Here is a 15,271-nt window from a genome sequence, read left to right as displayed (position 1 = left end):
TACGACGTCGGGATAAACGCGTGCTTGGCAATCACGTCCCAGGTGAATTTATTGATCCAATGTTCCCACAACACTGGAGGTTTCGCATTTTCGCTCGGCCAGAATGCCGTAATGCCCAGTGGATTTTTTCCTCCCCGAACGCCGTTTGCTGCTGGCTGCACCATGTTGAAAACGTTTCTCCAGTACAGTAAATTCCAAAATTAATGATGTTATAAAAATTTTAATCTATACGAACTCAGACGGTTAACTGTTTTAGCACCACTAGAGAGTAACAACGCCACTGGCAGGTATCAATTATTGACCATCGAGGTCACTGCCACAACTGACTGTAAACTGAACTAAACATAAATATTTTATATATATGACAAATTATTTAGTAGAGAAACAACCAAGGTTTTGGGCAAAGTCTATTTTTTGAAATTATGCATTTCGTACCGCATCAAATTTTTAAACTCGAAAAATATGAAACACTTGCCTTCAGTTTATGCTACTCCCCTAGTTGTTTCTTTTTAATTGAGTCATACAAAATTTCTGGTTCACATTTTTGGGAGCCGTTGGGTCGGTGGGGGGTCGAATCTCTGAGAAAGGGGCGTCCGCCACCTCCCCCCCCCCTTAATCGACCCCTGGTATTGAATGCGCTGAGGCAAATCAAAATTGAAATAAATCAAGAGATTTAAGCAAAATATAGGCCCAATTGTTATTACTTTTTTTGTTAAAAGTAGGTTTTTAAAAACAATAAGCCAGGGAAAAATTAATTTAATGAAACAATAATTGGCAGATTATAGCTACTAACTATATAGCTGTTAGCGCTGTAATATAATGAAAACACAATTCGGTGACATCGTTTATCTTAAGTTGAATATAGTAATTCTAAACTGCTAACTGCGCATTTTTTTGCCTTTCTAAATTTGATTACCTCTTCAGTATCGATTTTATTATCAGCTATATTCAACTTCTTTTTATTGAAATTTGATTGACGTATTTGAAAAATAAATAGTAAAAAAATGATTGGTAATATTATAAATACTAGATTTAAAATTAATTCGATGTAATAGGTTTAAAGTTCAATGGAGTTCATTTGTCCTCCATGCTTTTTCCCATTTCCATACATAGGACCATACTAAGTTCTGCTTTCTGAAGTTTCCCGTCTCGGTTCAAATCACAGATGCGCAGAAGAACTCTTCGATATTCCTCCAATTCAGAAGCCGCAACGTCCTAAAAGTTGAACAAAAATTAGGTTGAGCGATTCTTTATTCATTGGGAATGAAAGGTACTCCACAGTCTTGTCAGTTTTTTCCATGCATAATTGAATAGCTTAAAGAAGCTTCGTACAAAATTGAGTGATGTATCAGATCGAAACCTTTCAGTCGTAATTTGAGCTGCAAATGGAAACTTCCTGAAAAACTGTCACGATAGCGATAAAATGAGATTTGAAAAATTAGATTTTAGACGGGAGCTGATCTAGGATTTTCTTGAGAGGGGGGATTTTCAAAAATTTTTCAAAAATTTTTTGTTCACTTTTTTTTAGGTCGACCAAATTGATTTTTCGAGCACTCCCAGAGCAGTAAGAGACCATACTTTAAACAAACATTTTGCGCTGCATGCAAACTTTTGAAAAACAGGTCAAAAAGCCTTTTTTCGCCGCGCGCTTCCTTCAAAATTCGTTTATATTGGCGCTAACGGCGCATTTAGAAAATTTTTAGGGTGGGTTGGCCTAAAATGAATGTCATAAAATAATAACAAAGGGGGGACCCTTTGGTTGGTAAGGGGTCGAATCCCTAGAGGGGGGGCGTCCAATTTTCCCCCTAAATTCGCCCCTGATTTTAGAAAAAAGGCAATGAATTTTGGTGATTGTGTTTGCAGCACATAACGTATAGGAGTTAAAGTTTTTTGAAGCAAATTTTTTTAACCCCATTTTTTAAATTTTCTGTTAAATTTAAAAAAAATTCAAAGTTTAAGTCATCATCTATTGGTATTCTTCGAACTGCAAGATGCAATAAAATAGCTGGTCGGAATTTTTTTTTGAAAACCTCGAGTGTAGTTATGCCTCTTAAATATCCCTAAGGTTTGGTTGCGCCTCCTGATTGTCACGTTCCATTTGTCTTCCATTTGTCTCTTTAAGTTGCGAGCATGTATTTAAACAACCGTCCAACTTTAATGTCCAAAAATTGTTTTAAGTCACGCACAAGCAATGTCCGTCAAAAAATTCGAATGAAAAAAAAGTTGGTTGTAGAAAAAATGGAATATATACTCTGCAAAAAAAAATAAAAATTGGTTTTAAGTTTTCAAGTGCTCCTTTTACGTGGAAAAAGCCATAGTTGAACGATACGAAAATTGAATTGATGAGTAAAATACTTTTTCTGCTGAAACAATTAGAAAAACTTTTGTACAAGAACAAGACTGCTCGTATTTCCGGACGAAGCCTTGATTATTCCGACAGCGTTTTAAGATCAAATTTAAAAAAAAATTGATTGAAAAATTGATAAATGGAAAAATTGAAATAAAATGAAAAAAATACATACTTTTGAAAATTGATACTTTTTGTGAAAATCATACCCCCACACGCCATATAAAGTACAAAGTAATGAATTTTGCTCCCAGTAACAAATCAATTATGGCAAATAAGCTTCCTTCAACTAAATTGGACTGATTTTTAAAACGGATTAAATCTCCGCTTACGCGTTAATAGCGAGAAACATATAGCGCGTTAATTGTCCCAAATTGGCCAAAATGACAACCTTTAAACCCCCCATAACTTAACGAAAAAAGATCACAGGTGATATATCTTTTCAAAATTGAGCTCAAGACAACAATATCTTTCGAATGATATAAAAAAAATTTGTCAAAAAAGGGCTCGTTAAAAAGTCGAAACTTGTCTGAAGAAAAAACACCTCGAGCACAAATATTGAAGCTGGAAAAATTTTAAAAAGTATTTATGTGCAATTTCATTATCATCAATTTGAAATTATTAATTGTATTAGGGCCTGCTTATTGGTGGAAAGAAGTCTTCAAATTATAAAAGTGAGAATTTGTTCGGCTTTCCGTAGTTTATTGTAGTACATTTTATATCTTAAGGCTCGTTAAATTTAGAACCAAATTCACAGCAAATGCGCTACAGCGCCCCTTTTTGCGGCGAGTGTTGCGAAGATTTTGGCAACGAATGAGTCACACAGTGAATTATTACACTGAGGAACCAAAATCCCAAAAGTTTTAGACTAAACCAGAATAATTGTGTGAAATTGAATTCGGAAAATACTCATATAGAGAAGAGGGTCCTTAGTTTCATAAAACAAAAATTTTTTTTCTAATGAGGAAATGGTGTTCTTTAATTTGGTAACAAAAAGCAACTTGGAAAATTTGACAGCTGTAGTAGCAAACAAGTCAGTTAGAATGGTAGATTATAACAAAAGCAGCTGGAAAAAAAACGGATAGCCGATTGCTGCGCATGTTGCAAATTGAAGTTTTTTTTAAATATAAAAAAAATTAAAAAAACTAAACAGTCGGAACAACAAGGCTGCTCGTATCAAGGGGTAGCCTTGAATGTTACTATTGCAATTTAACTTCTATGGAGTAGTTAACATTAAGTTAATTGATGAAAGTTTCAAAAAATGAAAAATTATATAAAAATGAGTTTTTTTTTGAAAATCATCACCCCACACGCTATGTAAAAACTAAAGCCATGTATTCTGTATTTAGCAAAGTATTAAATAGACCAAACAAACACCATACATCCAATTTGGAACAATTTCTACAACGAATAAAATCTCCTCTTTATGCATTATTAATAGCACAAAATATATCGCGCGTTAAATGTCCCAAAATGGCAATCTTTAAACCCCCATGATCACAAACTTAATAAAAAATAATCACAAGATCTTTTTAAAATTGAGCTTAGGATAACAATAACTTTCGAATGATAAAAAAAATTTCTGTCAAAAATGGTTAGTTCAAAAGTACAGATTTGTCCACCCCGAGCACAAATATTTGTCATTTTCTTCGAAAATTGTCGGAACATCACAAGAATGTTTTTTTAGCGTGTCGTTTCGTAATTATTAGACAAAATAATTTGCCCCCGTTAATTTGGAACGCATTCAGTCGTAGCTTACATGTGCTCTGTGGGAACGTAATAACGCGCATTATTTTTTTTCGAAACAGCGATTTTGAAACCCCCATAACTTTACGAAAAACAATCATGGATGAAATTTGTTTTAGATTTGAGCTACAGACAACAACATCTTCCAGGAAGAGTAAAAATTCCGTCAAAAATGCAAGTTGAAAAACAAAAATTGACTGAATGAAACAAACCAACTCAAGCATAAATATTTCGCAATTTCTTCCAAAGCCGGATCAATTGGATACAGACGACACGTAAGACCAAACAGCCTGCATCCAGATCCATCATTTGTTTGCCAGCTTGCTTGCGATTCTCAAAAAAAATACTGTCGTGCTTGCAATGACCATTAAGTGTTTGTGTTTAGGTATTCGCGTGGGATCTCTCGAATACAAAATTATGTGATTGTTTTCCGATATTCAGCGCTACAATTATTGCAACAATCATTTTACTATGTCATAAAATCATTGATTTAACCTGGTTTTCGTGTTCCATTAGGTCCTTCAGGAATCCTGCCAGTTCGTCTCCTTGTATGACACCATTGCCATCCTAAAAACAATTTTCACATCACATCTCCACATTTAAAGCAATAGTTTGTTTCCTACATAGATCAAATAAGAAAAAATTGGGTTCGAAGATATCTTTTTTTTTGCGCAGAAGGTGTGTCGGTTACGTAGCAGTATTTAGGCAACCGCGTATTCAGACTGGTCAGTAAGCAGACAAATACTGTATTAACCAATCAGAATCGCGAGAAGGAAGAAATGAATAATTAATAGTTATTTATATCGTAAATTTGCTTACTCATCTCGATTCTGATTTGTTAATACGGTATTTGTCTGCTTACTGGCGAGTACGAATACGCGGTTGTCTAAATACAGACCGCTTTCCGGTGTTGTCGCACTAATTTTTTTTTTTCATTTTCATAGCAATCCAGTTGTTCACGTGAACAAATTTGCAATATAAATGATGTCACGCTCTGTCATTCTGGCTTTTTGAGCGTACACGTCAGAATTACGTAAATTGACAAGTGTCTGTTGAATAATCTCTGATATGGAAACAATTTATTATGATTGATTGTTTTTCTTTTCACCAACAGTAAGGCATAAAAAGAAAGGTACCGTGTCGTAGTGGTTGAACACAGTGTTGAATTCTTCTTTGGTGAGATTGGGTTTGTTCTGGAACTGAACCAGGAAGTTCTCCTGTACCGGCAACAACCTACATAAAGACCAACACCATTAGCAAAAAGAACAAAAGAATATGAGAGGAAATTCTGTACTTGTTACGTCATGACCCCCTCAATTCTGGTTGGCAAATATTTCCAATAAGGTCTCCCTTTGGGTTGACTGATATCAAAATTCTTCGAAAGGACCTTAAATTTCAAGGAAGAGCGTAAACGTCATTTTTGAGCTGTTCTTTTTTCTTCAAAAGTTCGTCTGCGGCGCGGAAACTTTTGGCAAAATAGAGTCTTTATAAGGTTTTAAGAGGGCACGGAAAATCAAATTGCTTGACCTAAAGAAAATGTTTAAAAAAATCGACCAATCTACCCCTTAGCCACAGTAAGTTTAGGCAAACTGAAAAAACTAAATTAATATAGTCATAATTTTATATCAAATACTCTTCTTATAATGTGTACTTCGAAGTTGTTTATAGATGTTTTTGTAGGTTCAGAAAGCAAAAATGAAGTTTACCTGGCCATTTCCTGCAATCCCAATTTGCCATCATTGTTGGAATCGAACATCTGGAGCTGCAAATGATGATAATATGATGAACAAAAATATTTAGCCGTGAAGTGAAAAAAGTTTCATCTTGATTTTTGTTTGTTTTTGAGCTTACAATAGTTTGTGCGTATTCCTCCAGTCTCTCTTTTGACACTTGGGCTGACTTCTTCTTCAGAACAGAGTGCAAGAAACTCTAAGAAATCACTCCAACTATTGATTTGAAAAAGAACCTTTTCAGAACACGCTAAAATTTGTCCGATCGTTTCTTGAATTTTTTCTACATTTACGAAGCGAGAACATTATTGTCAGCTTCGTCTTGGTTATGTTTTCAGTAAAATTTGCAACATCGAGTTTATATTTTAACAGAGGTTAAGTCCATTTACCCACCGAGTGAAAGAAGAAATTAATTGATCAGAAGCAGCATAGAGTTGTTCAACTCTTGACGAAGAGAAGAAACGCGGTTGTGCGCTGGGTAAAATTTACATAACCATTTTATGACTACTTTTTTTAAGGGCAAGCCTAGTCCAACAACTGAGCTTTCGATTGAATTGCAAGTGAATTTTTTGGCCTTGAATGCAAGTCAATTAGTAAATAAACAGTCGGTTAATTTCCAACATCGACTTTGGTTATGAAATTTTTTTCACAGTTGTTCATCTCTATCTAATCAGAACATGGCACATTTCGTCCCTCATTTATTCCCACCCCCTACATCCCCCCCCCTATTTTCGGCGGTACAACGTGAAATGTTTGAAGAGCACCCAACCGTGTCTAACCTTGAGTTCGTTGGAGTCTATGAATCCATTTCTGTCTTTGTCGTGCTCCCTCCATATCTCCATGAACTGCACACTGTTCAGCTCCTGCTCGTGTTGGAACAGCAGCAGGAAGTTCTCCTCCACCGGAAGAATCTCACCCAGCTGAACAAAATTTGCCCCTCAACTTTTAATATTGATAGTCGAAATTTGTCCAGACAATCAGACATTAGACAAAAATTGACCGGAGCAAATGTTACTTTGAATTTTACCAGCGTAAATATCGAGTAACAGTTGCGAACCACTAACCCACTATTTTAAAACGAGTAATTTTGCTCCTTTTAGTCAATCAGAACTACCTGATTATTTGTTGGGAAAATTATTTCAATTTAAGCCTCTTATGTAGCCCAACCAAAACTAACAAAGGCATATTCTTCAAAAATTGGCGCAAAACATTTATAAATGGTTTCAAACAAAAAAAAATGACATTTTGTTATGATTTGGCATTAAAAGGCAAAACTTTCCCTGGATTTACGCTGGATACTGGATTTACGTGTAAAATTGTAGGAGGAGATCTACGAACTTCGTAATTTGGCCTGGCAATGTGTTGAACTACATCAGAGATTTGATTTGCTGTACTTTGCTCAACAATTGAACCGGTAGTTTCAAAAAAAAAACTTTTCATAGAATGAAAAGAGCCAAAAATGAATCTATTTTGGGATTGAAATTTTGGATACAAACTGATTTGTATAATATTGTACAATTATATTTGATTAAAATTATCAAAATTAGGTGTAAAGGATTTATGGCCGATTATAATCGCGAGATTTTCCAGGAGATTATAATCTTTTATAATTGATTATAATTCATACACAAAACTTTTAAAATCAATTACAGTCGATTTTAATCAATCCTATCTTCTTTTTTTGCCAAAATTTTGTCACATCAAAAGCATATTTTAATTTTATCCTATGTTTTTTTAAGCAAAAATCTCTAAAAGCCAGATGTCTTGTCACACTTTGATTCATCTGAACACAAAGTTTTACCACGAAACAAAAATTTCATGGATATCCGTTCATATTAGTTAAAAAGTTTACGCGGTAGGTGAAAAATAAATATTCAAATAAATCATGAAAATAAATCAATAAACTGATGTTTTGATGGTTAAGAAAAACTTAAAATGTGCATCATGAAATAACTCTATGCAACTCTATGCAAAAAAATAAAACTATGCAAGTTTGAACTGATTTGAAACATTTATAAACTTTTTCCTCATTTTCACAAAAACCAACGTCTAAAAAAAGCCTAAATAATAAGCAATTCAGATGAAAAGGTCGAAGATAAAATGCGCAAACAAAATGGCGCCTCCCCCCTCAGGAAATCGACCACCTGCCGACCCGAAGGGTCCCTCCTTTGTACTATTTTTAGATATCCATTTTTGGAGACGAGCCCTAAATTTTTTCTAAAGGCGCTTTTGGCGCCAATATGTACTAACTTTGAGGGGGAGTGCCCGCCGAAAGAACGCAATTTTTTGGTCAAAATTTGCCAAAAACTGCCTAAAAACGCTTTTTTTGGCGAGTTTTTTTTTTAAATTTTCCCTAGCCAAATAAGAATTTCAACCAAATTTTAGCCAAATAAAAAAGTTTGGTCAAACCAGGGTCTTTTTATTGCTTTGGGAAAGCTCGGAAAATTAATTTGGTCGACCTAAAAAAGGTCGACCGAATTTTTGAAATTTTTTTGAAAATCCGCACCCCCTCGAGAAAATCTTAGATCCACCCCTGGTAGGACTAGTGCTAACATCATAATATAATCGATTATTAACGCTTGAAAATGGATGCTCGGTTGTCTTTATAAGTAACAATTTACACTACCGAAAAAATGAATCAAATATTCGTTATCACAAAAGTACAGTTTGTGTATGAATACTCTGCAATTTATTGACTAAGCTTTTTGCTAGAGTCAACGATTATAACAAAATATTAAATTCAGATCAAAACTAGCACTTAAACCCAAGCAAATGATACAAGTTCATACTTTCGGTATGTGAATTTAAAACAAAAAAGAAGTTGGTCGGTCTGGTCTGAATACTACTTCTGTGAACCATTTCGTATTAACACTTCGAAAACATATCCAGTAACCAGTACTTTGTATCCTTCTAAAGTTACTACGGAAAAATATGTCAGTTTATAGTAATTCGGATTTGAATCATTCTGCACTTGAACCCGTTCTGCCGTTGATTTTTTAAATGATTTTCCGTCTATGAGTAGTCAATTTTTTTGCGAGCCCAGAAATAAGCAATTGAAGCTGATTGGTTGAAACATATGAAGCAGACCAGTCATATACTTCGCGCAGCCCAAATTGTAGATATATTGAAAAAGCAAAAGTAAAAATTGTAGACTAAACACAGATATGAATCTGCACTTCGCAAACACAAACGTCAAAGACGGTGAAAAAAGCTGAAATAAGGGAAACTAAAAATAAAAATAATAAAAATAAACCTGGAGATTTAGTCTCAGGTCGTCGCATCTGCGCCATAGTTGCTTGACAATCGTTGAGCAATAGCCACCAATATAGCAGATATTGGTGGCTAGAGAAGATGGTATTTATTTGTCAATGCTTTTATTAGCAAAATTTTCACCAAAAGAGCACTTTTATTTGCGAACTCGCTTGGAAAAAGAAACTTCACAGTATGACACTACACTTGCATGTGGAAACAATGAAGTGGGCATGTCCCAGCTTTTAAACGACAACGTCTAAGCGAGTAAAGAATTGTGACTCGATAAAGAATTGTGAACAGAACATAATTTCAGCACCAACAATTTGCACAAGACAAAATGTAATAAATGTAGATTATAGCTTTGGTCAAATGGTCTGATAAAAAGCTAAACTTGCCTGCCATGGAATTAATGTTGACTGCTGCTGGCTGCATAACTTTTTTTTTTAAAGCCGTTTTACTGCTTTAGCCTAGTATGTAAAACCCACCCAGGAGTTCCGCTTTACATCAGACATGCACTGTACCCCACAATATTTGAGATCAATCCTGTTATTCGGTCGAAAACTGATGAAACTTTTGCTGAATCAATAAAGCAAATCTGGTTTTTCTATACTATTATATATCGCCCATGTGAGTATGTGTGCAATCGTTTTTTATTTTACCCGTTTTTCTAGACAAAATACAAAACTAAAAAGAATGACTTTTTGAAATTTGATAAATATTAGGATGAAAAGACATTGTCCGAATATTGTCTGAATATTATCAAATTGGTCAAGAAGTTCAAAGTTAAGAATGCAAAAATATATGTTTAGACAGAAAATAGTTTAGCCAAATAAAAAAATTTCAGTTCAACGAACAAATCAGAGGGGCTAATTTTGTGCATAGCTAATACTCTTGCGATACGCAGGGGTTATACAAACTGGTACTAAACTTTTTTTTCCCGAAAACAACTTTGTTCACTAGGTTTCGGCGATGATTCTTGCTTCATTCTTGTTTCATATCTTGCTTCATATTAACTTCAAAATGCATTAAATAGTAGAGGTAACACACCTGATTGAGACAAAAAAACTTGTGGTCTGAAAACGGCCATCACTGATTTTTTTCAAATTAGAAGTTTTCTGCTTTCTCGGACTATTGTCCAGCTGTTTATTTTTTATTGTCTGATTTTCCGTAGCACGGGCTCTTTTTGAAGGTTCAGTTTTCTTTTAACTTCCTGAATGACCCTTCTAAAAACCCCATAGGTGAAATCTACAAGATTTTTTGCAAATTTTTTTTCAAGTTATTGAAAACTTTTTAAATGAATAAAAACAATTAATTTTTTTGAATACTTTTGCTCCGTTCAGTAATGTGCGCTGAATTATTCAATATGCGATGATAGCGCTCACGAGTAGACAACGTTGTCAACTCGGAACATAGACTTGTTCTTGTAAACAACTTGTCCAACAAAATCAATGGGCCATTTTCCAAAATCTGCCCTTTTGTGTTTTGAAACGCACGTTCTATTCACAAAATATTTTCATACTTGTTTCCAATTTCACTCCGGCTGGATAAATTTTTGTTGTTGTTTTTCCTCCGTTTTTCTTGGTTTTGTTTGTTTACCCAAGCCAATTTTAATTCTTTTTAAATTGCCCTTGTAACACAATATTGTAGCGTTAGATGAGAGAAACAGGTTTCGTATGCGTGTGAGTCTTCTGAGAGGGTAATTCAAAATTTTTCATAAAATTTTTCATGTTTTTGTGGAAACAATTTTTCTTGGCTTAACGGTTGTCTGCTCAAAAAATTCCAGCCCTTATTCCATTTTCTTTCTATACAATAGTCTTTAATTTTCTTATTTGTCATTTTTTTTAAACAAAAGCTTTTTCTAGACATTTTCAAAACTTTTTTTTGACTCTCCAAAAACTTTGTTTTGACTTTTTTTTTGCAATTTTTCGATAAATTTTTGTCCCATGGTTTGCCGTATTACGTTTTTTGTTGTTTTGCAAATGGTACGAAATTCTGTTTGCTTCACTGTAACAAATTTTTGCAGTGCACAGTTCGTGAAAGAAATGGTTCAAACATAGTCGGTTTACTATGGAAAAAGGGTGACAAATGCTACAAATTGGAACTCAGTGACATCCACGGTTTTTTGCAGCGCATTTCTGTTGAATTCTCATCATTAAACACGAGCTCCCTTTTTGGCTATTCAGTTTAAATTTTTTGGCTCAAATTGAGTCTCTTAAAAATTGACGTTGATGAGACGCTTGCACTGAATTTGATACAATTGTTAGAGCACAAATTGTTTTAGACAGCGCTTCATTATTCAGCTAATAAAAAGATATCAGGTAAATGATGAAGAATTTTTTTCTCAAAAAACTACAGTTGATGGAAAATGAATCTGATCTCTCCAGTTAAATTCTATCAAAAAATTTTTTCTACGCAAAAGCTAGCTAAACTGCTTGCAAACAAAATCACAGAATCATGAAAATTAACTATTTTAGTCAACAGCTTTGTGAAAGATGTCTGATAAAAAGAAATTTGGACTTCGTGAGCATCGATCGAATTAATTCACAATTAGAACTTAAGTTTCCTTAGTAAGACTTTGCCTTGTAAAAAACCGGTCCCCATTTTAACAATCTTTATCTGTAATGTAGAGCTCGTAAATTAAACAGCAAATTTTAAACAGCAAAATGAAAATTTTGGATCATGAATGTACCGGCAAATAAAAAGCCATATAATTGGTCTTACATGCATACAGATTTTGCCGGACAAAGTCAATTTTTTTGTTTATTATAGTTTTTATGTTAACCGTTTTGACGAAGGATGGCCTACTGCAATGCTCCTCCTAATAAAAATCGATGACCTTAACAATCAATAGTTCATCTAATGAAAGAGCTAAAGTACCATTGGAAAATTGCTGTAAAATGTTCTAACGCTTTAATAAATCACCCAAACTAAACTGCAAGCATATGTTCGACCCATGATTCGACTTTGTTTGACTATAGTCTTCGTTTGAGTGTCTTAATTTGCGACGAAAATCGGACATCATTCGACCGTGTCGGTCGAATCATGAGTCGAACACCTCAGCCCGGGATGGCATGTATCTGATGCTAACACCGGTGGATATTTGCTCAAATCATGAATCTGTTCAATATTGTCTGGTTTTTTGACTAGTAAGAAGGAAGGGTATTCCGTTTCTTCTTTCTTGACAAAAACCAGACAATATTGAATAGACTCATGATTTGAACAAATAGTCCACTTATGGCTCAGTAGGGATATTAAAACAAACACTGGGGTATTTTGTCCTAGGGGGATTTGGTCCTAAGGGAAATTTAGTCCTGGTGGATTTTATCCGGTGGGATTTTATCCTGGGTGATTTAGTCCGCGAGCGGATACATGTCACGCTTTCAGGGAGAGAGGGAGGGGTGTTGTCATGCCTGTTCTTGGCTCTCACCTCGCTGATGGATATCCTTCCGTCTCCGTCCACGTCATATGCGTCCATGTATGTCCTGATCATCTCATTCAGCGCCTCCTCCGATATCGCCTGAACAGATTCAAATTTCACACGGAATTACTTGAAAACCGTCCTTCAATCTCTTCAATTTTTTCCCCATGGTAAATATTGTAAAAAAAATTCACCACTATAAAAGACGAATTCAAGGGTTAAGCAAATGCAGATTTTGTAGCTAGTAATGAATTCAACTCCCCTTTGCAGAGGGGGAGGGGTATTTAAGAAGATTCCTTGGTTTGTTTATTACTTATGGAGATTATGTTAATATTACCGCTGACTACTCTACCCTGGAATTCATTATTTATGGAGATTATGGTAAACAGATATCCTTCTTTAAGTATATAGACACGGTTGTTGTAAACACGTCTGCTGATTGATGATAATTTGATTACTGACTGCGTAAAAAGCTGTCAGAAGAAGTTTTCACGCAATTTTTCTCTTTTCGAGTAAAGTTATGGTGCTTTTGCTGTCTAGCAGCAAGCAAACGCACATGTTGACTTTCAGTTGTAAGCCATAACATTCATGGGTCAAATTTGGTCTCCAGGAACTAGTGAATCCTTGCTTGAAAAGCCTCACTGTGCCGCATTTCCAGCCATTTTTACCAAGGGACAACAAATATGAGTCTGAAATTGGTATTGGTAACTTTCTTACCCGGTCATTTCCTGCTGTGATGAGTTCTTTGAAGAATGATTTGATCTCGTCGCCTTCCAAATAACCAGTTCCTGAAAAATATATGGCTGAAAATGGTTTAGACAAAGCAGTTGTCTCGATGAACTAAAACAGTGAATGTGAACTAAATGCGTGTAAGCGGAACTGTTAGGTTTACTCATTTTTAGAGCAGGTGAAAAGATTTTTCTAGGTTAAAAATATCCAATATTTTATAACAGTTAAATTCAAATCCCTTTAGACGTTCAACAGTATCTTAAATGTAGTTTGTTTGATCTTTGTGTAGTCTTGAATCAGGCAAAATGAAAATTTAAATATCAAAATCGGGTGAAGAAATGTCTAGAAGTAATGCGAAAACATGATTGTCCAAAAATCAAACCACCATCGTAGATCCTACTTCTAAACCCACAAAACAAACCATCTTCGTCAAACTTATTCCAAATTCTCCAGAATTCATCAGCTGTGATTTCTGCCTTGTGTTTGAACTCCTCCATGAAAGAGTCACTTTTCTTGTTCTTCATGCCGCCTGAAATCATTTCAACCAGGAGTGAACATCAAAGAAATAAGAAGGAAAACTCACTGTCACGGTCAAACTGTTGCCAGACTAGTGAAAACTCGTGACAGGTGAGCTGAAGATAACCACACGAAGACGTTTCATCTGCTGAACTCCATTTTCGTCTAGATTTTCCACTTTTCTTTCTCCAAATACGGTTCATTTTTAAAGAGTTCAAACTTTATATATTTTTTGTTGCTATTGTTTTGTTCTTGCTTACAACTGTTCGCTATTTTCCTTTGTATTTTATTCCAAATGAATGAAGTAGCGAAAACGTTTGTAGTTTAAATTGAAAACAGTTTTCTTTGCGATGATAACAATGATAACAAAACAACTCAACTAAGGGAATGCCATTAAATGCTAGAGGGTTAAACAGAGGCAAAAAGAAATGTTGAAAAGTTTTAGATGTTTTAGGATGTAAAATGACAAGTTGCGACGCAGAAAATTTGAAATAAATGAGTTCTGAAAAATTCAAAAAAACCGAGGAAATACGGCAGCAAAAATGTCAATAGTTGTCATAAATATTCTGATAAAAAGAATGAAAGAAAATATGCTACAAATTAGCTTGGACCAATTAGCTACCAAACTGAGAATAATTTATTTTGGGGCTAATTTTTTGTAGCTTCAAAGGCAAATATCATATGGTAAAAATGGATGAACTTTAGATGGATTTATGGTATTAATTTTTGATTTAATGGTCAGAGTGTATACCAACTTGAACTACTGATCAAGTGAGCTGAAAACTAAGTGTAATTACGGCCACCTTGTTAGAAGTTATCTCAGACTTAGGGGAAGTTAGAATTTATCTTTGATTTGAGGGAAGGGCGCGATACACTAAGTACATGGATATGTTTGAATTTGAAATGAGATAAAAAAAACAAGCCAACCAGTGCGTGTAATAAAAAGATAAGCGATTTGTGAAGATGTTTATGACTGCATGGGAATAAACACCTGATGGTTTCGCTGTGTGCCACTGTTCCCTAACAAGCTCAATTACCCGAAAGCTCACTTGTTCGACAATATTACTTAAGCTGTAAATTGAGCTTCCTCGACAAGGTCGATAGTTGTAATTTGAGTTTCCTCGACAAAATCTAATGCTTATTTTTGTCCATAAGTATGATGAAGAAAATGTTTAAAAGTGGTTTGAATGGTTTAAAATTGGTTTAAAGTGTTTGAAAAAAAAAACAAGCTGAACTCACTATTTGTAACGGAAAATTATGTTTTCTAGTATCGATTTTCAAATCAAATATTTTTTCTCTCCAATTTGGTTCTTGTTTTTAAGTTAAAATGTTTCAGTTTAAGTTCTATCTTTTAAGTTAAATTCAATTTAGAGGGTAGGTTTTTCGGTTTAACGGAAATCTCTTGAATAAGTTTTCAGAAAAACTATCTTTTTTTTCTGGCTCAATGGAGCATATATGTTCAAAGGGGGCTTCGGCACACTTGGCATATATCGAAATGAGGAGTGATTCCTTTTGAATAAATTAGCGTTTTCG

At 34.5% G+C, this 15,271-nt stretch overlaps 1 protein-coding gene across 3 annotated transcripts in view; it reads right to left on the bottom strand.

Moving 5' to 3' along the window:
• Nucleotides 1-936: 936 nt before the first annotated feature.
• The window catches only part of LOC134848179 (calretinin-like), a 28,553-nt gene continuing 14,218 nt past the window's right edge, over nt 937-15,271 (bottom strand). The window contains exons 2-10 of one of the 3 annotated variants that reach the window (XM_063865547.1): nt 13,644-13,751; nt 13,211-13,281; nt 12,503-12,592; nt 6,603-6,743; nt 5,945-6,022; nt 5,800-5,855; nt 5,230-5,326; nt 4,589-4,660; nt 937-1,215 (exon numbers count right to left, since the gene is read on the bottom strand). In XM_063865547.1, the coding sequence (XP_063721617.1) occupies nt 1,075-1,215; nt 4,589-4,660; nt 5,230-5,326; nt 5,800-5,855; nt 5,945-6,022; nt 6,603-6,743; nt 12,503-12,592; nt 13,211-13,281; nt 13,644-13,751 (854 nt within the window). In that variant the 3' untranslated portion in view covers nt 937-1,074. Of the gene's footprint in view, nt 1,216-4,588; nt 4,661-5,229; nt 5,327-5,799; nt 5,856-5,944; nt 6,023-6,602; nt 6,744-12,502; nt 12,593-13,210; nt 13,282-13,643; nt 13,752-13,805; nt 14,976-15,271 lie in introns of those variants that run through there. The other 2 variants (XM_063865549.1, XM_063865548.1) reach the window with 2 other exon arrangements.

The sequence above is a fragment of the Symsagittifera roscoffensis genome, chromosome 6 (genome assembly GCF_963678635.1).
Source record: "Symsagittifera roscoffensis chromosome 6, txSymRosc1.1, whole genome shotgun sequence".
Taxonomy (NCBI): domain Eukaryota; kingdom Metazoa; phylum Xenacoelomorpha; order Acoela; family Convolutidae; genus Symsagittifera; species Symsagittifera roscoffensis.
Note: the sequence above shows the minus strand (reverse complement) of the source record. Positions and strands in the feature narration are given on the sequence as shown.